We start from the raw sequence: 26,112 nt of genomic DNA, 5'->3' as shown, positions 1-26,112 counted from the left end.
TGGGGGGGGGGGGGGGGAAGAGGGGAAATCAGGCTATTGAGTTGGACGATCAGCCATGATCATAACGAATGACAGAGCAAGCTTGAAGGGTTGAATGGCCTCCTCCTGCTCCTATTTTCTATGTAACACAAATGTGGCATCATAGTAACACAAGCAACAGACCATTTATCCAAGATCAGATGGTCATAGGTCTGAGTCACAGGCAGATGTCATTTGAATCTATAAACCTCAGTCAGACGATTATGGAAACCTCTTTGGATTAGGCCACTGGATGGAATTCTACGCAACATGCCGGGGAGAGAAGAAGAAAATCAAACTGACATTAGCCTTAAACAGGACCTTTGTGCTCTCTCAAGTGTGGATCTGCACGGTAGCATAGTGGTTAGCACAATTGCTTCACAGCTCCAGGGTCCCAGGTTCGATTCCTGGCTTGGGTCACTGTCTGTGCAGAGTCTGCACTTTCTCCCCGTGTGTGCGTGGGTTCCCTCCGGGTTCTCCGGTTTTCTCCCACAGTCCAAAGATGTGCAGGTTAAGTAGATTGGCCATGCTAAATTGCCCTCAGTGTCCAAAATTGCCTTAGTGCTGGGTGGGGTTACTGGGTTATGGGGATAGGGTGGAAGTGTGGGCTTGAGTAGGGTGCTCTTTCCAAGAGCCGGTGCAGACTCGATGGGCCGAATGGCCTTCTTCTGCACTGAAAATTCTATTTGGAGAAACATTGCTGCCTCAGACCGAGCCACACACTGGCATGACAAGCCAGTGTATTCACAAACAGCATGCAACCGAGAAGAGAAAAGAAAGAGCAGAAGAACAAATATTGTGTTTTAATTTCTTTTTGGGTTATCTTTAGCTTGAAATAGGAAATGTAAACAATCTGAAAGACCCGAATACAAGAGAAAAACACGGCAGATGCTGGAAATCTGAAATAAATGTGGAAAATAGTGGAAATACTCTGCAAGGTCAGATGATTCTGTGGAGAGAGAAACAGAGTTAATGTTTCAGGTCGATGTTGTCAGACTTGCTGAGTATTTCCAGCATTTTTTGTTTTATTTGAGGAAAGAGTTAAGAGTGCTAATTATATAAATTAAAGATAGATCTATACAGGTGAGGGGAGGGACACCCATTGAATAATTATTTGTGCACCCCCCCCCCCCACTGAGCTGTTCTTTTCCCCTTTCAGGGCTGGTTCATTTGTTAATTAATTTAACAATAATAATCACTTATTGTCACAAGGAGGCTTCAATTAAGTTACTGTGAAAAGCCCCTAGTCGCCACATTCTGGCACCAGTTCGGGGAGGTTGGTACGGGAATTGAACCCGCGCTGCTGCATGGTGCTGCATTACAAGCCAGCTGTTTAGCCCACTGTGCTAAACCCCTGGTTTCACTGTACACAAGGCATAAAAAGACATTTATTGACACTGGTGGTGGGTTGTTGTAGAGTTAAGAGAAACACATTGGTTGCGGGTTGTTGTAGAATTAGGAGGTATACATTGGTGGTGATTTGCTGAAGAGTTCGGAGATACATATTGGTGGTGGTTTGATGTAGGGTTCGGAGATATACATACTGGTGGGTTGTTGTAGATTTAGGAGATATAGATTGGTGGTGGTTTGCTGTAGGGCTCGGAGATGTACATACTGGTGAGTTGTTGTAGATTTAGGAGATATAGATTGGTGATGGATTGTTGTAGGGCTCGGAGATATACATACTGGTGGGTTGTTGTAGATTTAAGAGATATAGATTGGTGGTGGTTTGCTGTAGGGTTCGGAGATATATGTTGGTGGAGGGTTGTCATAGGGTTTGGAGAGATACATTGTATTGTTTCACTGTGAATAACATAGAACATAGAACAGTACAGCACAGAACAGGCCCTTCGGCCCTCGATGTTGTGCCGAACAATGATCACCCCACTTAAACCCACGTAACCCGTAACCCAACAATCCCCCATTAACCTTACACTACGGGCAATTTAGCATGGCCAATCCACCTAACCCGCACATCTTTGGACTGTGGGAGGAAACCGGAGCACCCGGAGGAAACCCACGCACACACGGGGAGGACGTGCAGACTCCACACAGACAGTGACCCAGCCGGGAATCGTACCTGGGACCCTGGAGCTGTGAAGCATTGATGCTAACCACCATGCTACCGTGCCTAAAACGGATTTAAGGAACTGACTTCTGGTCTCCTTCACCAACTAGCTGTAAGATGATTAACACAGAGGCCCTGAAAAGTAACAGTTGATAGTGCCTGCCCACAGATTTATGCCTTATTTTCCTGGTTACGTACTCTTCTTTGTGTCTCTATAGAGTTGGGCGAGTGCTGTTGCATAATATGGGTGTGAGGAGAAATCCTGAAAATAATTAAAATTAAGACAAATGGAGGATAATAATTCTGTTTAAGACATAAATTAAAGGGGGGGGGGGGGGGGAATAGAGAAAGAAGAGAGGTTTGGAGGAAGAAAAGACAAAAAGAGAGCAAACTCACTTTCACTCTCCGACGAGTCCTGCCGATCTAGTTCTGGACTGGAGCAGCCACTTTCAGGACTCTGTTGCCCACTGTGCTTAGTCCGGGTACGTTTTGGTGCAGAGACCTATGACAATCAAATAGAACACAATCAGTATTATAAAAATGTCCAGCCTTTCTTAAGATAAAATCTCCTTATGATCTGCTATAAAATAGATATTCCCACAAAACTTGATCCACCAATGACTGTCAAATCAACAAATTCAGATTTGTAAATTGGTATTTCTTTACAAAGGAGATTAAACTCTTTCTCATCTGATGTGTAAAACCTAACAGTTGTGCATCAAACGGAACGACATGCTTAACATTTGTCACGGGTGATAAAATAGCAGAAGGGAAGGTGCTTGCTGAGAGACATCACTTGGGAATGTTGCTTTTGGAAAGTGTTTTTAAAAAATTCTCACGTGACGTTGGCATCATTAGCTGGGACAGTATTTGTGCCCATTCTTAATTGCCCTCAGGAAGTTGGTACAGTAGTGGGCCAGCTTCTTGTTCTCTTGCAGTTCATCTGGTGTAAGGTACACCCCCAGTTTTGATAGGGAGGGTTCAAGGAATTTGACCCAACTTTGCAGGGAAACTGAATTCTGATTCACCTTTTAGTGTATCCAACAGGTGGATGTGGTGTATCTAGTGACTGGATGAAGAGAGTTAGAATGACCTTCTGTTTTTGTATGCTAGTTTGTTTCTCATTTGCAGCCTACACTGCTGGCTGGCCGGAAATGCGAAAAAGACTGCCAAATTCAGGAGTGTCTCAATAGAAACCGCGGTGCAGAAAGAGGCTATTCAGCTCATCGTGTCTATGCCGGCCAAAAGAGAGAAAAAAGAAACAAATTTGCTCATTTTAATTCCATTTTCCAGCACCTGGTTGATGCAATTACAGGCTTCTTTTAAATGCCAGGACACAACCTCTGCATCAACAAATCTCAACTGTGTCTCCTCAAGGTGACACAAGGAAACTTGGTACCTTGTGGCTGCAGGCTAAAACTTCAGAGGAATCCAAAGGGGATTTAGCTTCCAGACGTGAAGTGTGCATAAACACTGATACAAGGTTAAAGCCTGGCATTCATGAATCAAGCTCCCAGCAATGGGAATAGCTCCACTGCCTTGTGGATACCTCAGGAGGGTTGAAGGCGAAGGGAGTAAACCCTGACAAAAAAAATGTGTGGAGCCCAAAGGTGGACTGATGTCTAAATATGTCATCTTTCCGAGGCACTGCGTGTTTTCCATTCCTATGGGCTCAACTGGGTCGGTCGAGAGGGAACTCCAGATATTAATACCCTGGAGAGGAAACAGCTGTATTGTGCAGAGCATTAATACAAAAGCTTCTATAAGCATGTAAAAAGTAGTGAAGACAAACATAGTGCCTTACAGTCCAAAACAGGAAGATTTATAGTGGAGAACAAGGAAACGGCAGAGCAATTAAACAACTGCTTTAGTTCTGTCTTCAGGGTAAAAGACACAAATAACTTCCCAGAAATGCTGGAGAACCAAAAGCTCCAGCGAGAAGGAAAAATTGAAGGAAATTAGTATTAATAAAAAAATAGTGGAGAAATTAATGGGACTAAATCCCCAGGGACTGATAATCTACATCCACAATACTAAAGGAGGTGGCCGTGGAGATGGTTGATGTATTGGTTGTCATCTTCCAAAATTCTGTAGATTCTGAACAATCCCAGCAGATTGGAGGGTGGCAAATATAACCCCATTATTTAAAAAAGAAGGAAGGGAGAAAAAAAAGAATTACAGACCGGTTTGCCGAGCATCAGTAGCAGGAAAAATGCGAGAGTCTGTTATAAAGGAGGTGATAACAGGACACTGACAAAATATCAATGGGGTTAGACAAAGCCAATGTGGATTTGTGAAATGGAAATTATGTTTGACAAACTTACCGGAGTGTTTGAAGATGTAACTAGTAGAATAGATAAGGGATGAGGTATATTTGGATTTTAAGAAAGCTTTTGAAAAAGTCCTGCAGAAGAGGTTCATGTTCAAAATTAAAGCACATTGGAATGGGGCACTATATGGGCATGGATTTAGAACTAGCTAGCAGCTAGGAAACAGAGAGTAGGAATAAATGGGTCTTTTTTGGACAGGCAGTGAATGGCTAGTGGGGTCCTGCTCAGGATTCAGAATATATCAATGATTTGGATGAGGGAACCAAAATGTAATATTTCCAGGTTTGCTGATGACACAAATTGGGTGGGAATGTGATCGGTGAGGAGGATGTACAGAAGATTCAAGGCAATTTATACAAGTTGAGTAAATGGGCAAATATGTGGCAGATGGAAGTATAACGTGGAAAAGTGTGAAGTTATCCACTTCAGGAGGAAAAGCAGAACGAACAGTATTATTTAAATGGTTATAGATTGGGAACCGTTGAGCTACAAAGGGATATGGATGCCCTTGTCCACCAGTCGCTGAAAACAAGACTCCAGGTGCAGCAGGCAGCTCAGAAAGCAAATTATATGTTGGCTTCGATTGCAAGGGGATTTCAGGGGTTGGTGAACAGCCAGCAGTGTGGTTCACACTGGTGCAAATGGCATCGGTGCAAAGAGGGATGTGGTCCTGCAGTCGGAATTTAGAAAGCCAGGTAGGAAATTAATAAATAGGACCTCAAAATTAGTAATATTCACAGTGCCACATGCTAATGAGCATAGGAAAAGGTTAGAGCCGAGATGAATGTGTGACCGAAGGAATGGTGCAGGAATGAAGAATTTAGATTCCTCTGCATTGGGACTTGTTCCAGAGCAGCTGGTACTACCTGGACAGTTTGAACCTCAACAGGGCCGGAGTAAATATCCTCATTGGGAGATTTGCTAGTGCTGTTGAGCAGGGTTTAAACTAGTTTGTTAGGGGAATGGGAACCCAAGGGTGAATTCAGATGGGATAATATCAGAAACAGAAATGGAAGGCAGGAGGTTAGTGATTGAGGGGAAAAAATGAAAAAAAGAGCTTGGCAGTGCTCATGGGTAAATACTTCAATGCAAAGTGCACAGCAAATAAAGCAAATCACCTGAGGACGCAGATATAAATGTGATAGTGTGCTATCACAGTTATTACACAAATGTGGCTTAAAGAGGGACAGTAATTGCAGCACAACATTCTGGGTTACAGGGTTTTCAGAGGGAAAAAGAGAGGGGGATAAAAAGAAGGGATGCTGGCAATTGTGGCAAATGAAACAATTGCAACTATGAGGAGTGATGATATATTGGAAGGGTCAATTGAGGCCTTATGGATTGAGGTAAGGGACAGTCATACTATTGGGAGTGTTCTATAGACCCCCAAATAGTCAAAGGCACAGAGATGAGCAAAGACGTCTGCAAATCTCTGAGGCGCAAAATCAATAGAGAAGTGATAGTAGGGATTTTAACTATCTCAATATTAACTGGGATAGTTTTAGTGTGAAAGGAATTGAGGGAGAAAAATTATTGAGGTACATTCAGGAGAACTTTTGTAGTCAGTTTGTAACATGTCAAATAAAAGAAGGTGCAGTTCTGGACTTAGTCTTCGGAAATGAAGCTGGGCAGGTGGAAGGAGTGCCAGTAGGAGAGAATTTTGGTAGTAATGATCATAATTCAGTTAGTTTTAACATAATTATGGATAAGGACAAAGATAAAACAGGAATTAAAGTTCTAAATTGGGGTAAGGCCAATTGTACTAAGCTGAGAAGTGATTTTGCAAAAGTGGACTAGAAACAGCTGCTTGAAGATAAACCAGTTTCAAAGTAGTGGGGGTATTCAAAGGGGAGATTCAAGGGGTTCAGGGTATATATGGTACCACAAAGAAAAAGAGCAGAACAGCCAAATTTAGAGTCCCTGGAACATAAAAGGCAAGATAAGGCAGAAAAGGAAAGCTTATGTCAGACATTGACAGCAGAAATCCAAGAGGAGTGTAGAAAGTGGAGTGTGCGATGAATGTAAAATTAATGCAATTTTTAAAAAAAAATCCTGGTTTAAAAGAAAGTCAGACTTTGTGGTTGCAAAACGCGTAATTAAGATGTTGTAAAAGTCAGATAATCATTATTTCAAGTCGTGTTGATGTTTACAAGGAGAAGCCTATTGTGATTTCCTCATGTTTTCTGGGGATTTCCTGGAGAGTAGATAATTAGAGACAGTGTTTAAAATTAAGCAAGTAGGTCACGGGATTTGAGTAGAATAATGATGATATAAGTAATGGGAGGAGGCACATCTTTAACAGTCAGTTTTTAGTTTGTTCAGGACGCTGTGAGCTGAAAAACAGCTTTCACAAAAGGGATGTTTGCAAGGGTGGAATACTCTGCAACAGTCATCTCCGACCACACTCCACATTACGTGGATGTGATGTTGGAGACAGGCGGTGCAAAACGCTCCACGTGGAGGTTGGACATGGGCCTCCTGGCCGATAAGGTCTTCTACCAGAAAACATCACACACCATAGGCGAGTACGTTACTAATAACCAGAATGGGGAAGTCTCACCTTCCACCCTTCTGTGAGGCACTAAATGCTATGATTAGAGGAGAGATTATAGCCTACAAGGCATGTAGCGACAGGGAAGAGGGAGGCCGGGTTTCAAATAATCGACTCCATTCTGCAGGTCGACAGAAAGTACTCCGAGGCCCTCACAGTAGAGAAAAAAGCTCCAAATGGACTTTAACATGCTATCCACCAGGAAAGCAGTGCACCAACTCTACCAGAAACGGGGAACCTTTTCTGAACACGGAGAAAAGGCTGGCCGCCTACTGGCCCACCAGGTGAGAAAGCAGGCAGCCACGAGAGAGATAGCTCAGGTGACGAATAGCAGAGGCAGACTGGTAACCAAGCAAAAAGAGGTCAACAGAGCGTTCGAGACCTTCTACCGATGACTGTATTCCTCTGAACCCCCTGATGGGGACCCGTCGATGAAAAGGTTCCTTGACCTACTGACGACCAGAAAGGCGGAAGCTCAGTGGAGGGAAGCACAGGGGGCGGTGTATGAATACGGGGAGAAGGCGAGCAGGATGCTGGTGCACCAGCTCCGGAAGCGAGACGCGGCCAGGGAGATTGGGGGAGTGATGGATAGAGCTGGGAAGGTGGTGCGGAGGGGGGTAGATGTCAATGGGGTCTTCAGGGACTTCTATGGGGAATTGTACCGGTCTGAACCCCCGGTGGAGGGGGGTGGAATGTGCGCTTCTTGGACAAGTTGCGATTCCCGAGGGTGGAAGAGGAGCAGGTGGAGGGACTAGGGGCGCCGATCGAGCTGGAGGAGGTGGTCAAAGGGATAGGGAGCATGCAGTCGGGGAAGGCGCCGAGGCCGGACGGGTTTCCGGCTGAATTCTATAAAAATTATTTGGACCTGTTGGGCCCCCTGTTGGTCCGGACCTTTAACGAAGCAAGGGAGGGGGGAGCTCTGCCCCCAACTATGTCACGGGCGCTGATTTCCTTGATCCTGAAGCGGGACAAGGACCCTCTGCAGTGTGGATCATATAGGCCGATTTCGCTGCTGACCGCCGACGCTAAGCTGCTGGCAAAGATCCTGGCCACTAGAATAGAGGATTGTGTGCCTGGGGTCATACATGAGGACCAGACGGGGTTTGTGCCGGAGGTGATGAGGATTCTTAGGGAATTCGGGGGTTTCTCGGGGTATAAGTTGAACCTGGGCAAGAGTGAGGTGTTTGTGGTGCATCCGGGGGATCAAGAGGAGGGGATTGGTAGGCTCCCATTGAAGCAGGCAGGGAAGAGCTTCAGGTACCTAGGGGTCCAGGTGGCGGGGAGCTGGGGGGGCCCTGCACAAGCTCAACCTCACAAGATTGGTGGAGCAGATGGAGGAGGAATTTAAGAGATGGGATATGTTACCGCTGTCACTGGGGGGGAGGGTGCAGTCCGTCAAGATGACGGTGCTCCCGAGGTTTTTGTTCCTGTGCCAGTGCCTCCCCATCCTTATCCCGAAGGCCTTTTTTAGGAGGGTCAATAGGAGTATCACGGGATTTGTGTGGGCGCATGGGACTCCGAGGGTTCGAAGAGTGTTCCTGGAATGAGGCAGGGATAGGGGGGGGCTGGCGTTGCCCAACCTCTGTGGGTACTACTGGGCGGCCAACGCAGTGATGGTGCATAAGTGGGTAATGGACGAGGAAGGGGCAGCGTGGAAGAGGATGGAGGCGGCGTCTCGTGTGGGCACGAGCCTGGAGGCACTAGTAACGGCACCGTTGCCGCTCCCTCCAACGAGGTATACCACGAGCCCGGTGGTGGCGGCTACCCTCAAACTTTGGGGGCAATGGAGACGGCACAGGGGAGAAATGGGGGGCTCAATGGAGGCCCCGATACGGGGGAACCATCGGTTCGTCCCAGGGAGCATTGATGGTGGATTTCTGGGCTGGCACAGGGCAGGGATTAGGAGGTTGAGGGACCTGTTTGTGGAGGGGAGGTTCGCGAGCTTGGTGGAGTTAGAGGGGAAGTTTGGGCTCCCCCGGGAACATGTTTCGGTACATGCAGGTTAGGGCGTTTGCCAGGCGGCAGATGGAGGGGTTCCCCTTGTTGTCCCCACGTGGGGTACAGGACAGGGTGCTCTCGGGGGTGTGGGTCGGAGGAGGGAGGATTTCGGACATATATCGGGTAATGCAGGAGGTAGACGAGGCCTCGGTGGAGGAACTGAAGGGTAAATGGGAAGAGGAGCTGGGTGAGGAGATTGAGGAGGGGACGTGGGCGGATGCCCTGGAGAGAGTGAATTCCTCCTCTTCCTGTGCGAGGCTTAGCCTCATACAGTTCAAGGTGCTGCATAGGGCCCACATGACTGGGTCAAGGATGAGCAGGTTTTTCGGGGAAGAGGACAGGTGTGCTAGGTGCTCGGGGAGCCCAGCGAACCACGCCCATATGTTTTGGGTGTGCCCAGCGTTGGGGGAGTTTTGGAAGGGGGTAGCAAGGACGGTGTCAAGGGTGGTGGGATCCAGGGTCGAGCCAGGCTGGGGATTCGCAATTTTTGGGGTTGCAGTGGAGCCGGGAGTGCAGGAGGCGATAAGAGGCCGGTGTTCTGGCCTTTGCGTCCCTAGTAGCCCGGCGGAGGATCTTGCTCCAATGGAAGGATGCAAGGCCCCCAAGCATGGAGGCCTGGATCTCTGATATGACGGGGTTCATTAAATTGGAGAGGGTGAATTCGAGAGGCTGGAGGAGACCACCGGCAAGGCAATGACCCTCTGGGCCTTCGCCATGACAGCGCTCCCATCCCCGACATAGTACACATCCTGCCCAGTGGTGGTAGCCACACTGAAGACATGGAACCAAATGAGGCAGCATTTCGGTTTAACCGAAATGTTCCCCATGGCCCCCATTTGCGGCAACCACAAATTCTCACCAGCCATACTCAACGCCACCTTGAAAAAATGGAGTCAGGGACTTTTACATAAGGGTCAGACTCGCGACCTTGGGTGAACTGACGGAAGACCTGGAACTACCTACAGGACAGGAACTCAGGCACCTCCAAATTAAACATTTTCTCCACAAGGGGATGGCAAGGTACCCCAGGACCCCAAGGGACACTCTACTCGAGGAACTAATAAACAAGGACAGTAAGAAGGGGTGGGAACTGTGGGAACATATATGGGCGGTTGTTGGATAGTGCAAGACTACCACTGGATGAAGCCAGATGAAAATGGGAGGACAAAGTGGTGCACAGAACTCACCTAATCAGATCCCGAATGAGTAGGTTCTTCCTGGAGGTGGAGGCCGAATGCAAACGGTGCCAGGGAGGCCCGGCCAACCACACCCACATGTTCTGGGCCTGCGAAGTTCTGGATAGCCATTTGTGAAGTGATGTCCAAGGTTGTGAGGGTGAAGGTGGAGCCATGCCCGAGAGTGACAGTCTTCGGGGTATCGGACCAGCTAGAACTACAGATAGGGAAGAGGGCTGATGCCCTGGCTTTTGCTGACTTAATCGCACGCCGGAAAATCCTGCTCAGCTGGCGATCAGTGGCACCACCCACAACTGGCAGACCTGTCAGAATTTCTCCACCTGGAGAAGATTTAAATATACCATCCGAGGGTTGTCGAAGACATCCACAAAGCATTCGCATATTTTGTGTTTGTTTCATAAAATAGGGGGATGATGCAGTCAGCGTAGTTAAGAGGGAGGAGTATGAAGTATTGGAGGTGAAAATACTGCCTCTCTCTTTATGTTTAAAGTGTTTAGCATCCTTGAAATTATGAGGGCCACATGAATGTATCCCAGGCTGTCAAATGAAGCCAGGGAGGAAACAGTGGGCCCTCACTACATGCAGATGTGGTGCTGGAGGATTGGAGGACTGCTAAAGGTGCAGTAAGGGATAGAAAAAATGATTGCAGGCCAGTCAGTCCAAACTTGGCAATGGGCAAATGGGTGGAATCAATTCTGAGAGATAGGGTAAATAATCACTTAGAAAGGTACAGAGTAATCAATGACAGCCAAAATGAATTTATTAGAGGAAGATTGTGTCTAACTAACTTGACTACATTTTTCTGAGGAGGGAACATGAAGGATTGATGTGGTTTACATGGATTTTAGCATGGATTTGACAAGGACCCATATGGCAAGGTGGCAAAAAAAAAAGCCGATGTGATCCAGGGAAATGTAGCAAACTGGGTACAAAATTGGCTCAGTGACAGGAAACAAGGAGTATTTGTTGACGGGTGTTTTTGAAACCAGAAGGTTGTTTCCAGTGGAGTTCTCCAGCACTAGGTCACCTGCTTTTTGTGATATATATTAATGATTTAAACTTAAATTTAGGGGTATATCTAGAAGTTTGCAGATGATCCAAAACTGACCCTGTGGTTGATGGTGCGGAGGGTGGCTGGAGATGACAGAAAGATATCAATTTACTGGTCAGGTGGGCAGTAACGTGGCAAACTGAATTCAGCCCAGAGAAGAGTGAGGTGATGCATTTTGGAGAGGTCAAACATGGCAAAGGATTACGCTATAAACGGGAGGACACAGAAGTGTAGAGGGAGTGAGAGACCTTGGAGTTAATGTCCACAGGTTCCTGAAGGTAGCAGAACAAGTTGATAAGGGGGTTAAGAAGGCATATGGAACCCTTTCCTTTATTAAAATAGAAAAGCAGGGAGGTTATGCTGGAACTGTATAACACACTAGTTAGGCCAAGTACTGTGTGATGTTCAGGTCACCTCATTACAGAAAGGATTTAATTGCATTAGAGAAGGTACAGATGAGATTTACGAAGATGTTGCCAGGAATGGAAAATTGCAACTACTGTATGAGGAAAGATTGGAAAGGCTGGGGTTGTTCTCCTGGGAACAGAGGAGTTTGAGGGGAGATTTAATTGAGGCGTACAAGATTCTGAGGGGACTGTAAACAGTGGATGGGAAGGGCCCGCCACTTCAGCACAGAGGTCAGTGACTTGGGACATAGATTTAAAGTGACTGGTAGAGTATTAGAAGGGAGAGGAGTAAAAATCTTTTCACCCAGAGGGTGGTGAGGAACTCATTGCCTGACAAGGTACTACATGCGGAAACCCTCAACATTTAAAAGATGTCTAGATATGCACCTGAAGTCCCATAAGCTCGAAGGCTATGGGCCAAGTGCTAGAAAATGGATTTAGGCTGGATTGCTTGTTTTTCGGCCAGCTCAGACATGATTGGCCTCCTGCTGTGCTCTAAAGCTTTCTACATTTCCTAAATATCTCAGGAATGTGTAGAGATCTGGGGAGAGGGTGGGGGAGAGCTAGCTTGAAGGGGATTGGCCACCATTTTATCATTCTATCTGCGTCTTAACTCAAACACGGAAAGTTAACCTCATGAGCATCTATGCTCCAGTGGTGTGCTCCATTGCTGAGGTGAAAATATCAGTTCCATTAGAAATTTGACACTGATATCGGCAGAATCCCCAAGTCAGAACATCTTTAACCTGCTGGCAAATTCCAACACAAGAACGTGTGTGAACCATGAGACACGACACACCTGCCTCGGACACCATGGCCTAGGAATGATGAATAAGAATGGACAAAAACTACTAGAGCTTGCTGTTACCGCGAGCTTTTCAAAACAAAAGAAGTGTCATGGAGACATCTTAGATTAGAGCATTGGCACCATATGGATCTGATCACCAGACATGACTCAACATTCTCACCACATTAAGCTACCATAGCGCTGACTATCATAGCATTCCTATAGTATGGAAGGAGGCTATTCAGCCCATTGAGTCTGCACCCCCCCCTCTCCCCCCCCAAAGGAGCACCCCACCCATTTCCACACCCCCCGCCCTATCCCTGTAACCCCACCTGTCCTTTTAGACAATGAAGGGCAATTTAGCATGGCCAATCCACCTAACCTGCACATCTTTGAACTCTGGGAAGCACCTGGAGGAAACCCACGCAGACATAGGTAGAACATGCAGACTCCACACAGACAGTGACCCAAGCCGGGATTCGAACCTGGGACCCTGGAGCTGTGAAGCGACAGTGCTGACCACTGTGCTACCTTGCCGCTCACATATGATCCAGTTTTTCTACTTGTTCTTGTGTTTTTCTCTGGATGAGAGATGTCACACAGAAATCAACTCCAGTTTTAACATTGATTTCAATTGGAACCGATGATTCACAGAAAGTTGCGATTTCTAAGAAAGCAACCACAATTTAAATTGCACTCTCAAAACAGGAAGCAAGAAAAAAGCTGACTGGAGCGAGGAAAACATCACAGCGATGGAATTTGTCGTTAGAGCCAATACTTTGAATATGCGAAGCGCCACTTCAAAGTAAAATCTAACAGACAGCTAAGCAGTGCAACAATGACTACTGGTTACAACTCCGCCAGAACATCCTATAATTCAAAGGAACGTCTCTTTCTAACAGCTGCCTGAGAAATGCCATGAACAGTCGCCCCGATTGTTGTGAAATTGAGATAGCTGAAGTAATTTATATTTGTATTATGCATTTTAGAAATAATGTATGTATTTTAAATTTAAGCTTAATTTGTGTCTCTGCATTTGTGAGCTAAGGGTTAAAACTTTAGTTTAGCTTCATGTTAAGCACAGGTGCCTACAGGTGTTTCTTTTAGTTTATTTTAAACTTTGCCTGCATTGTAATCGAGATTTTATGAAGTAAAAGCAATTACCGGCTTTTATAAAACAAAGCTGTTGCATAGCAACCAGAAGCCCACACTGAAAAGCAGAAGTTTGTGTTGAATTGGAACCAGGTAACCCAAGAAGCAAGAGGCTTTACCACAGAAACTGCCAGCACAGGCAGAACAAATAAGTAAGGGGCAGAAAGCAAGTCCCAGACTCTAAAGAAATGAAATGAACTAGGCAATGAATGTTAAGGAATGGGTTAGGAGACATTCCAATTAGATGTCTCATTTAAGTTAAGTATTCAATAATTTACACTGATATGCAAAGGAGTTGCAGGTGGCTCTGGTGGAGTTTTGTACAGAATGTGTTCAAAGAAAATAAAGGTGTTTGTGAAAAGGAGCAGAACTCTTGACTCTTTACTCAACAGCAGCCAGAAGCTAACAATGAAGAGTCGTCCCAGGAAGACTGAAGTTAACAGGACAACCAGGATCTGAACAAGGTACTGTTCACCAATATTAAAGAAAGGGGCAGAGGGAGGCTCCCAGTTAAATATAGGATTGCAAGGTGCAGACCTGGAGAAGTTGGATAGCAAGATGCCACATATTTGAAGTAATCTTAAAGTTAGTGACACTGTACAGTGAAGGGCCCAGGAAAGGACCCCGAAACGATAGAAGGGGGGACTGGCACAAAGGAAATTGACATATCCATTGTAATCGGCACAGTAACCCTACTGCTTGTATAGTGTATAATACGTAAAAAAACCTCAATAAAAACATTGAAAAAAGTTAGTGAGAATTAATACAGTTGTGAAGCGGTGGGTTTTCCTTTCACGTGGCTGGGGACCCGCGAGATTGCGTGGAAGCTTGAATGTACGTAGTGATCCAGGACAGAGGTATACTGAAAGGAGTTTGAGATTCTGGATGTGGATCCTTGGTGAAGGCATCTGAGAGAAAACCTTATGCAGGAGACGATTTTAAAGTGTGTCCTTCAGAAATGGTGCTTGGAAACCCACGTGTGGAAGTCAGAGTACCAGTGAGACAAGCATCTGGGGGGTGGGGGGGGGGGCGGATTTGATAAAAATCCTCAGAGGTTGAATTGGGTGGCATCTGTCACTTGGTTTCAGAGTGTGGTGTGTCTGACCACATTTTGCCTATTGATTTACATGGACTGAGTACTTAGAGTGGAAGATATATTCTATAACTTGTGTTCTCCTTTCAAATCTGTGTATGTCTGTAAAGGTATAGCTGGGTGAAGTATATTATAGTTGATCTTTTCTTGTTTAATAAATGTTTATTGGCAGTCCACGTTTCTGCACAAAATATAAATGTTACGATTTATCGAGCCGTGGTCCCACTCTGGGACCCGAGGGCCCAGTAGGAACGTTGGCTGGCTAGGATCGCAACACCAAGATATTTGACCATTTGCGCAGAGGCAATTTATTTAAGCTGCTGGATAAAATTAGCTGCCCGCCAAAGCTGCTCAATGTGATCTCCCCTTTCCATGAGAACATGATAAGTAACGTGATGGAGCAACATCAGGACACTTAAGGGATACGTGATGGAGTCAAAGACAGTTGTGATCTGGCACTGATACTCTTTGGCATATTCTCTTTGCTGCTGTCATATGACTATAGGTCAGCAACATACGGGAACTGAAGGAAAGCTGTTCAGTCTTGCTCAGAAATGCAAGACAAGGTTGTGCTAAGTCTTCATCAGAGAGTTGTTCTATGCTAACGATGTCACACTAACATTCCACACTGAGGAACATCTTCACTAACAGATGGATAGGCTCTTTCATGCCACAAAAGAGTTTGGTTTGACCAACAGCATCAGGAAGAGAAATATCACGGTTCAGGATGTTGCTTTACCGCCATAAATCAGCATTAACAATGTTACCCTGGAGGTTGCTGCAGGCTTCACATATCTAGGTTTCAGAATCACCAGCAATCTGTCACTTGATTCTGAAATCAACACAGACATCACAAAACTGCAGCTGTTCTGTTCAAGTTGAGAAACCAAGTGTTTGGAACAACAGCAACCTGACCGAGAACACCGAACTGTGAGTCTACCAAGCCTGCATCCTCAGCACACTTCTCCACAGCGGTGAGACCTGGTCAACATATCCTAGGCAGGAGAAAAGGCTGAATACTTTCTCCCTTTGCTGTCTTAGACATAATCTCGGCACCTCTTGACAGGACAAGGACACCAAGTAAGGGGTCCTGGTGCATGCTAATTCCATCAGCATACATTCAACACTAAGCCAACATTCATCAGGTGGATGACAGCCAAATGCACAATGACCTTACTGTAACTCCCTCCCTATCATCTCTGTGGGAGGACTTTAACCACATGTCCTCCATCTTCTTGAGGACAATTAAAGATGGGTAATAAATGCCAGTGCCCTGAAAGTGATGGCCACATCTCATGAGCACATTAGAACTTAAAAAGAACACTTTAGAAAAGATACAATTTCAAAACATATAATTTATTAAATATACAAAATAATGTTTCAGTAACATTAAAGACTGTAATACAGTATGTATAAAATGTCGACAAAACCACTTCATAGTGAAACATATATGCTTCTTACCCACAATTCTGTACAGCCACTATTCTTGGTATTAGTTGAACCACTGAATGGATATGATATGTTTCCCCAAAGGCAGCAAGATAAATGTAGCGAGCAACATTTGGGCAGCTATTTTAGATTGCTTTGCAGCTGGGTGTAACATGGTGTTGCTGCCCACCATTTTTGGTCAACGAAAGGGAGAGCAGAAGGATCAGGGAGGATGGACAGTGGGATGAAACTATTAACAAATACATTGCCATGCTTAAATGACATACTTGAAGGAGAAAGAAATAAAAAAATTTTCAAAGTTCTTGCAAGGTTGAATCATAAAACAGGAATAATATTTGGGTAGACCAAATTCAGAAAAATAAAGCATTAAAACATTTGCAACAGTTATATATTCCGAAAAACAACAGTGAGGCTCAATCATTTTGTTCATTCTCAAGTCTAAGGGTTTTAACTGAAGAACTAACAGCATCATAGAATTTAATTTATGACCAACTGGATGGGGAAAAGGAAGAAAAAATGGCTTGAGGAGCAAAAAAATTGCGTTTGAGATACGGATGGGCACCAATAATAAAAAATTTGGCATTGCACAATCTTAAAACCTACCTGACGCTTGTAATTGTCTTTCCTTCCCCCTTGGTTACTGAGACTAATTATACTGGCAGAACGTACCATTGGAGTTCGGTGCCAAACTTTTGATTGGATGACACCTTCTTTTTCATACTGAACGAGGTCATTCAGTGGGTCCCAGGGCCTGGTGCTGCATGCAATAAAAAACACTACATAATTAGTTATCAGTCAAAATTATTCTGATCTAAGGATACTATACAATTCATTGACCAGAAACTGAACTGGATCACCATATAAATACTGTGGCTCCAAAAGCAGATCAGAGGCTGGGAAGACTATTCCGAGTAACTCACCTCCTCATTCTCCAAAGCCTGTCCACCATCTGCAAGGCATACGTTATGGAATATTCTCCACTTGCCTGCATGAGTGCACTTGAAGTGCACTGAAGAACACTCGAGATACTCAACACCTCCAAGATAAAGTAGCCCGCTTCCTCAGCACCCCATCCACTATCTTAAACATTCACTCCATCCACCACTGGCACACAATGGCAACAGTGTGTACTATTTACAAGATTAATTGCAGAAAGTCACCAAAGCTCCTTCGATAGTATCTGCCAAAGCTCCAAACCCTATCATCTGGAAGAAAAAAGACAGCAGATACATGGAAATGTCTTCACCTGCAAGTTTCCGTCCCAGTCGCACACCATCCTGACTTAGAAACGTATTGCCATTACCTCACTGTCACTGGGTCAAAATCCTGGAATTCCCTCCCTAACAGCATTGTGGATATACCTAGACCACATGGACTGTAGCGGTTCAAGAAGACAGCTCACCACCACTTCTCAAGGGCAATTGGAGATGAGCAACAAATGGTGGCGTAGCCACATCCCAAGAATGAATTTTTAAAGACAGCTGTGACAATGATATGTGCTCATACGTAGAATGTTGAAACATATGAACATATGAATTAGGAGCAGGAGTAGGCCACTTGGCTTCTTATGCCTGTTCCGCCATAAGATCATGGCTGTAACCTCAACCCTACAGTCCTGCCTACGTCTGATGGTTTCGACAAGGTGAAAGCCTAAGACAAAGGAAGCACAAAAATGAAGGAAAGGACATTGACAGAAGTTCACATTTAAATGGCACCTTATCCTGTTTCTCAGAAACATGTGAAAGTGATTTGCAATGCAACAATTTTCTTTCAAGTATGTAGAAAAATAACAGCCATTTATACTCCGCAAAGAGGAGGCGGTGGCACAGTGGTATTGTCACTGGACTAGCAGACCCAGAGCAATGCCACTACAGATGGTGAAATCGGATTTCAATACAAGTCTGGAATTGAAAGTCTAATTATGACCATGAAACCATTGCCAATTGTTGTTCAAACCCATCTGGTTCATTAATGTCCTTAAGGGAAGGAAATCTGCCATCCTTACCTGGTCTGGCCTATATGTGACTCCAGATCCACAGCAATACGGTGGACTCTTACTGCCCCCTCAAGGGTAATTAGGGATGGGTAATAAGTGCTGGACCAGCCAGCGACGCCCACATGAACGAATAATAAAAAAAACTGCACAAACAGCAATGAGGCAAATTCCCTGCTAAATTTATTGTTGGTGCTAAATGTGATTTAATGAGAATTCCCTGCCCTTCAAATTACATAAAACTAATGGATCTTTACAAGGTCACCTACCCAGGAGACCACAGTATGTGCTATTAACTTCCAATTGGCTCTTTCAAAGAGCCGGCACAGATGTGATGGTCTGAACGGCCTTCACCCAAGCTGTACAATTCTATCAACTACACTCGGTGTTAAAAGACTGATTTTTTTTATGAATGAAGAAGGGAAACTGAGGGAAGGGTTATGCCATTAAACTTTTACTGCTGCAGATATCACAATAAAGACACTGGAATTTACCAATGCATAGAAATTCATGCATACTCTTCTCTGCACATTTTAGGATACCTGTTTCAGCACATTGATACTTTATAACTTAGAACAGAAATGCAAACTGTTCTTTATTCAATATTCCAAGATAGGAGATCAAAAGTAAAAATAATTTTTTTGAAGGCTTACTCTGAATATTTGTATTGCCATTCTCCAGTAATTAGATCTTGTTCAAAAAGGCGAGGAAGCCATTCCTCTCCTTGTGCTTTCCGTTGTTTGGCAGCTTTTCGTTGAGCTTCTTCCAGGACGAACTTTTCACCAGTGGCTTCATTCTGGTCCTTGTTATGGATTGCACGAGTTACATGCTGCCACAGTCTAGGAGATATTCACGGAAGGACGACAAATAAAATAATTGAAAATTAAACATTTCCTTGAATAGCTGTTTGAAATTGTATTGAACTTCAGTGAATATAAAATGCAACAGATTTTGAATAAAGTCTTTGCAGACAAGGATTATTAAAAACAACCATTCATTCATTCAAGGTTGTTGTCAACTCCAACTTAAGAACTAAAATGTCTTATCAATGATATAGAACATTATACAGGACCAATTAAATAATGAATGATGGCTTCATAATATTTAATCATCAAGGAAATAAATCCAACAGGCAGCATATGCCATTTAGGCAATATTAATATTAGGCAGTGTAATGACTTTCTAAAGCACATTGGAAAGAATATATTTAAACAGGTATTGCACAGAAATATAACTATAGAATTATGCCGACAGACAATATGGTGGAACTGAAAATTGTATTTAGAACTCCCTCCTGATCTGATGATTTTTCCCCACCTTGATAATAACTCAATTACTGCTGTGCAGCCCCAGGGAAGTAGGGCTTGTTGCAACACAGGGAAATAGGAATAGCAGTCGGCCAATCAGCCCATTGAGTCTGCTGCACCATTCAAATAGAAAATGGCTGATCATTTACCACTTACCATCCCCCATATCTTGTGTCATTAGTATCCAGAAATTGATTGATTTCTGACTTGAACATGCTCAATTACAGTTTCTACAGTCCTCTGGGATAAAGAATTCCAAAGATTCACCACCCTGAGTGAACAAATTCCTCTGCATCTTAAGTGGCCTACACTGGCTCTAGACTCGCCAGTCAGGTGAGATATTGAATTCACATCTACCCTGTCATGCCCTGTGAGAATTTTACAATGAAATCAGATCTCATCCTTTATTCTTGTACTCAAATCCCCTTGTGAAGGCCAACATACCACTTGCTTTCACAATTGCTTGCTGCACCTGCATACTAGTGTTTAGTGACTCGTTAACAAGGATAACCAGGTCCCTTTGCACATCAACACTTGCCAATGTTATGATTCCAGCTGTGTTACTATTAAACAAGTCAGATAGATCCCAGGATTGAACCCAACGTGTAATATCCTAACTTTTATCTTTTTGTTCAGATACATGCAAGGCGGCCACTGAACAGAATCACCGGAGTCAGCTGATGAACTTTTAACAAAAGAATATAAAGTTATTAAACACGAAAAGATTAACTATTTTATAGTAATCCTTCACCTCACTATGCCTTTACAGATACATACAGATTTGTCAGGATAACGCATGTTACAAAATTAATCTTGTGCTTGAATGTTCTCTGAGTACACGGTCCATGCAAAACAATAGGCCAACAGTGATCAGACACCTTACAGTCTGGAACCAAATGATAAATGCCACCTAAACAACTTTTACAGATTTGTTGTCATCTCCCCCAGACGATGTCACACTGTGTGCCAACTGGTCTCACTGCAGCTCTGTCTTTCACACAAGAGTTTCCAATCTCCTCTCTTGAAGAACACACCTTGGAATCTTCTCCCGAACGTTTTCTCCTCGATGCCTTCACTAAAGATCCACCTACAGGGCTTCAACTTCTGCTTCTGGTATTCCCTTCCTCTGGGCCACCACCTGCATTCAAGCTTTGCCTTCCACACACTCCCAGATACCCAACTGTGCCAACAACATACTTCACAGACCTGTCATAAGGAGTCACCAAACTTCAGGTCACCTTGGATATCTGGCATTTGACAAGTACACTTTGCTTTCCGTCTGCTTTCTGCAACATTGTCTTTTTAACTTTGAGTCTCTGTTTGCTCCTCACCCCTTCACTTAACAGGACCGTTTCCAGGTTTCTATTCCTTTCTTTTGACTGGAAGGTCTTCGGAGGCTGCCTTCTGTTCCTCTCCCTGGTTTTGGCACTTTTCTGTTCTTCTTCAGTTTGGGACCTGCTCTTTGCAGTCTCCCTCCCTATTCAGCTTCCTCCAAGTCAGGATGGGAGTGACTTGGAGGGGAACTTCCATATGGCAGTAACTCCAGGTGTCTGCTTGCCTTGTCCTTCCAGATGGTAGCAGTCGTGAGTTTGGAAGGTGCTGTTGAACAGCCTTGGTGAGTTCCTTAAGTGCATCTTGTAGATAGTACACACTGTTGCCATTGGGAGTCAGTGGTGGAGGGACTGAATGTTTGCGGAAGGGCTGCCGATCGAACTGGCTGTTTTGTCCTGGATGGTGCGAGCTTCTTGAGTGTTGTCGGAGCTGCACTCACCAAGGCAAGTGGAGAGTGTTCCATCACCCTCCTGACTTGCGCCTTGTAGATGGTAGACAGGCTTTGGGGAGTCAGGAAGTTGTTACTTGCTGCAGGATTCGTGGCCTCTGATCTGCTCTTGTAGCTACAGTATTTATGTGGCTAGTCCAGTTTAGTTTCTGGTCAGTGGCAATCCCCAGGATGTTGCTAGTGGGGTTTCAGCAATGGAAATGCCATTGAGTATTCTGGGGTGACGGTTAGATTCTCTCTTGTTGGAGACAGTCACTGCCTGACACTTGTGTGGCCCGCATGTTACTTTCCACTTGTCAGCCCACGCCTGGATATTGTTCAGACTTGCTGCATTTGGACACGGACTGTTTCAGTACCTGAGGTGTCGCAAATGGTGAACGGTGAAATCATCATCAAACTTCCCCACTTCTGAGCTTATGATGAAAGGGAAGTCATTGATGAAGCAGCTGAAGATGGTTGAGCCTCAACACTAATTTACTACATTCCAACTGACAGGAACCTTTTACAGAAGTTATAGAATTTTGAAAGATAACCAATGTATTCTCCATCGCCACAGCCACCTCCTTTAAACACTCTGAGATTAAGCTCATATGGTCCAATTAATTTTTGATTTTGAGGTGTTTGGAAAACAAAAGTAGTTTTAAGGGATTTATATATGTATTGGTAAACATTAGAAATAAGGTGTCGTTTTAAGTGGGTTTAATTCAATGTTTCTAAGCCTGGAAGATAAAACCTATAGTTAGATTCATGCTGGACAAAAGTATTTGTATGTGTGGGGTTTGGTTAAGTCCCAACTGTGTTCTATTGCGATTAGAGGGCTACGGCGTGAAGAATAAATAAAAGGAATAAACATATGGGTGTTGCTTAGCAACTGGAGCCTGGCAACGTAGACAAGATTTTAAGTTTTACTTCAGCTAATTTTATTGGAGTTGGGAGAGAGGAAGTGAGAGAGAAGGCAGCTCTCACAGTTCTGTTGGAAACAGCTGGTTTAGAAGACTAGAGAGGGAACATCTCGCTTGGCTTTTCTGGAAGAAAAGCCATACTATGGAGAATGGTTAAGTAAACAAGATACAAGTAATCTAAAATCCAGCTAGTTAAGGAAACTAAAGGAATGAAGAGAAGTGTCTAAGAAGTCTGAAGTTAAGTGAACAGAGGCCAAGGCATGATTTAGAAGAATTCAAGGAAGAGTAAACAACGTGTTGAGTTAGAGAGACAATAGGGGCAGCACGGTGGCACAGTGATGAGCACTGCCTCCTCACGTCGCCGAGGTCCCAGGTTCGATCCCGTCTCTGGGTCACTGTCCGCGTGGAGTTTGCAAATTCTCCCCGTATTTGCGTGTGTTTTGCCCCCACAACCCAAAGATGCGCAGGGTAGGTGGATTGGCCCCGCTAAATTGCCCCTCAGCTGGAAAAAATGAATTGGGTACTCTAAATTTTAAAAAAAATGCCTTTTTCCTTGTTAAAACTAATTAGCAGTCCTCTGACTCTGTTCCTCCATGTTTCAGAAAAAGAAAGTAAAAGTTATGGTCTTTTGAGCCAGGGTTCAATTCGGGAATCTTTCCGTCCAGTTATAACATTAACTGGGATTGTAACAAAGATTCTGCTTTTTAATTGTTCAGTTATAACATTGACTGGGATCGTAACAACAATCCTGCTTTTTAAATTGTGTTCATTACTCCCCAAGACCCCATAGAATCAGAGAATTTACAGTTCTGAGGAAGGCTGTTCGGCCCATCGAGTCTGCAAAGTCTTACAAAGAGCACCCTACTGAAGCCCACATATCTCCCCTATCCCCATAATCCAACTTAACATGGGGGCAATTTAGCATGGCCAATCCGCCTAACTCATACATCTTTGGACAGTGGGAGGAAACCGGAGCACCCGGAGGAAACCCACGCAGACACTGGGAGAACGTGCAGACTCCGCACAGACAGTGACCAAGCTGGGAATCGAACCTGTGATCCTGGAGCTGTGAAGCAACTGTGATAATCACTATGCTACCGTGCTACCTATGTCTCTGGTGCCAATGTAGACCACGACTCTGCCTGTTCACTCAGGGTACTCCTGCACCATGTGGTCACTCATTCCCTCTCTGCCTGCACACTCCTAGCCTGTGGTGTAACCCTCTCTCTAAACATCCTGTTCACGTAGTTCTGTCTCATGGATGTACAACAATAACTCCAGCTGCCCCCTGAATTACAAAACCCAGCGCTCAAGTTTTGCAGCCAATGACACTTACTACAGATATATTTCTCTGGGACGCGTGGCATGCCCAACACTTACCATATATCACAGGAGGTACATTCCATTTGTCCGAGCTGCCCTGATATACCCTTTCGTTATAATTAGAATAACTTATCAGTTATTTACCAATCAGCTTCTTCCGCAGCACCAATGTATGAGTCAAATACTAGAGGGTGAGAAAGGTAGAAAAAGAAAGGAACCCCTACTACCCTGAACTCCCTCACTCACCAAATTCCTAGAGTAGAATTTTGAAGATGACAATCGAAAGTTATCATATAACATTCTACCGCTGACTTTCGGAAGTCTATTGCCGTTTAACACTCACTCACTTGAACGCTGATTGGCATTCTTTATTCATTTATGAGATGCGAGCCTCCCTGGCTGAGCCAGCATTTACTGCCCATTCCTGAAGGCATTTTAAGAGTCAACCACATTGCTGGGTCTGGAGTCACATGTAGACCAGACCGGGTAAGGATGACAGATTTCCTTCCATAGGACATTAGTGAACCAGATTTTTTTTTTTTTTTTTTTTTTACAACAACTGGAAATGGTTTCATAGTCATTAGAATTTTAATTCCAGCTTTTTTATTGAATTCAAATTCGTCCTGGTGGGATTTGAACTCAGAACCCCAGAGCATTAACCCAGATCTCTGGATTATTAGTCCAGTGATAATACCACTATGTCACTGAGTCCCTCTGGCACTGGGCTGGACTTTTGTCCACCCTGCCTATCAGAGCTGTTGGTCAATCAAGAGAGCGATTGCGGTGTGGGACGGTGAGGGGTCCTGGAGTTCCAAGGTCACAGAGGGGAGTGTGTCCTGACTCGGGCCTTCAGATTAAGGTGCCCACCCACTCCCATTCCAGCCCGAGGTGGAGAAGTTTTATTCTGCTTCCCATCCTACCCAGATCTGCTCCCACCAGCATATAAATTGAGGTTGGGTGCGAAAAGACCCTCAAGTGGCAGTTAAGCAGTCACTTATGGGCGTTCAGGTGAAAGGGCAGGTTTCTCTTCCGATGCCCTGCCTGCTCAAGCGTGAAACTGTCTCTGGGTTTGGGCAGGTGAGTTCCCAGGGGGAATCCTACCCATTCAATGTTACGTTCCCTCCTACTTCAGAACCCTCCTTGAGGGTGCCATAAAATTCTGCCCCTAGTTTCATAACCAGTTCAAGCTTGCACTCAGAATTTGTATTTATATGACCTGAAAGTCAGAAGAGTCAGTTCTGTTGCAGTTACAGAAATGCGATCAGGCTATTCAGCTAAGTAACTAATTTCAGCTGCCCACCAGAAGAATTTGTTTCACCTATCATGTGAGAGTACCTTTTAGAACTGGGTGTTTATCAAATAGCTGTAGTGGATGTAAAGCTGTAATGGACGTACTTTTAAGAAATGTTTATCAAATAGCTGCAGTGATGTCAGAGTGTGGGTGGAGCTGGGCTGACTGTCTTTCACTTCTCGTTTTTGAGCAGGCAGCTACAGTGTGTTTTAGTTTTGTTTTCAGAGCTGGATACCTGCAGGCAAAGCAAGCAGCTGTATATAGATCTCTCTCTGCAATCTAAAGACTGTCTCCAGATCATTTTAGGATATCAAAGTAATACCTACTTTCTGTAGAGAATTCTGCTGTCTTTCTGTAAAAAGGGTATTTTGGTCTTATGGATGTTGTTAGGAAAGTTATGAAGGGTTACTTATAGAATATTGTATCTGTGGGGATTATTGGTGTTGATCGTTGTTAAGATGTTTACTGTGCGTTAATAAAGTGTTAACTGGATTCATAAATAAACATGGTTTTGTTTTTAAAAGTACTGTAGATCTCTGTTGCATCACACCTGTAAAGTAGGCCCTTGTGCTCCCCATTACCACAATCTATTAAAAATCGTGAACTCCATGATAGACTTTGGTGTTCTCTAAACCCTGGCCCGTAACACACCCTGGAAGAAAATTACTTCATTTTCAGTATTCCATTATTTCAAACAAATTTATTGGATGATTTTGTTTTCTTCTGGTGCTTATACTATATATCTTTTTCTTCAGGTACTTCTTTTGTCAAGGAAATGCACGGTGTGCACTGGAGTGCATGAGGGAGAAGATGAACAGGATGACATTCTCTTCAATATATTTTTGAAGAAAAAAAATAGAGATTTCCGATTGTACAGAACCTCATCACACAAAAAAAAACTTTGAAAAGAATTACACAGTTATGTTGAATTTGGATAAGATGTTAGTTTGGCCCCAGCTGGAGTACTCATCCTGTTCTGGATGCCACACTTTAGGAAAGATATAAACGCATCTGAGAGAGTGCAGGAAAAACTCACGAGTATGGTTCCATGGATGAGTAATTTCAGCTATGAAGACCTGAAATGGAAGAATGTGCAGGGCTGGAGGGAGAAGGGGAGGGAATGAGCTGCTCATTCAGAAAGCTGTTGCAGACATGATGGGCCAAATGTCCTCCCTGCTGCATTTCAACAATTTTGTGATTTCTGTATTGCCCAGTGGAACACATGATGAGTGAAGCATCTGGTATAATGAGATGTTGCACTAGCAGGCTACTATTTCACTCGGAAGTGTAATTTGATTCCATCATCCCAAAATTACCGCATCTGAACACAAATGTCAATATGTCTGATGATTTAGGGGGAGATGGTGGCACGTTGGTGTCCTCACTGGATTAATAACCCATATTCAGGTAATAATC

At 44.3% G+C, this 26,112-nt stretch overlaps 1 protein-coding gene across 5 annotated transcripts in view; it reads right to left on the bottom strand.

Moving 5' to 3' along the window:
- The window catches only part of osbpl8 (oxysterol binding protein-like 8), a 350,856-nt gene that overhangs the window by 8,482 nt on the left and 316,262 nt on the right, over nt 1-26,112 (bottom strand). For 3 of the 5 annotated variants that reach the window (XM_038780245.1, XM_038780247.1, XM_038780248.1), the window contains 3 exons: nt 18,747-18,932; nt 16,704-16,857; nt 2,483-2,588 (listed from right to left, as the gene is read on the bottom strand). In XM_038780245.1, coding sequence (XP_038636173.1) covers nt 2,483-2,588; nt 16,704-16,857; nt 18,747-18,932 — 446 coding nt within the window. The remainder of the gene's footprint in view (nt 1-2,482; nt 2,589-16,703; nt 16,858-18,746; nt 18,933-26,112) is intronic. The other 2 variants (XM_038780246.1, XM_038780249.1) reach the window with 1 other exon arrangement.

This window comes from Scyliorhinus canicula, chromosome 20 (genome assembly GCF_902713615.1).
Source record: "Scyliorhinus canicula chromosome 20, sScyCan1.1, whole genome shotgun sequence".
NCBI lineage: Eukaryota > Metazoa > Chordata > Chondrichthyes > Carcharhiniformes > Scyliorhinidae > Scyliorhinus > Scyliorhinus canicula.
This window is presented reverse-complemented; position numbering and strand designations above follow the sequence as displayed.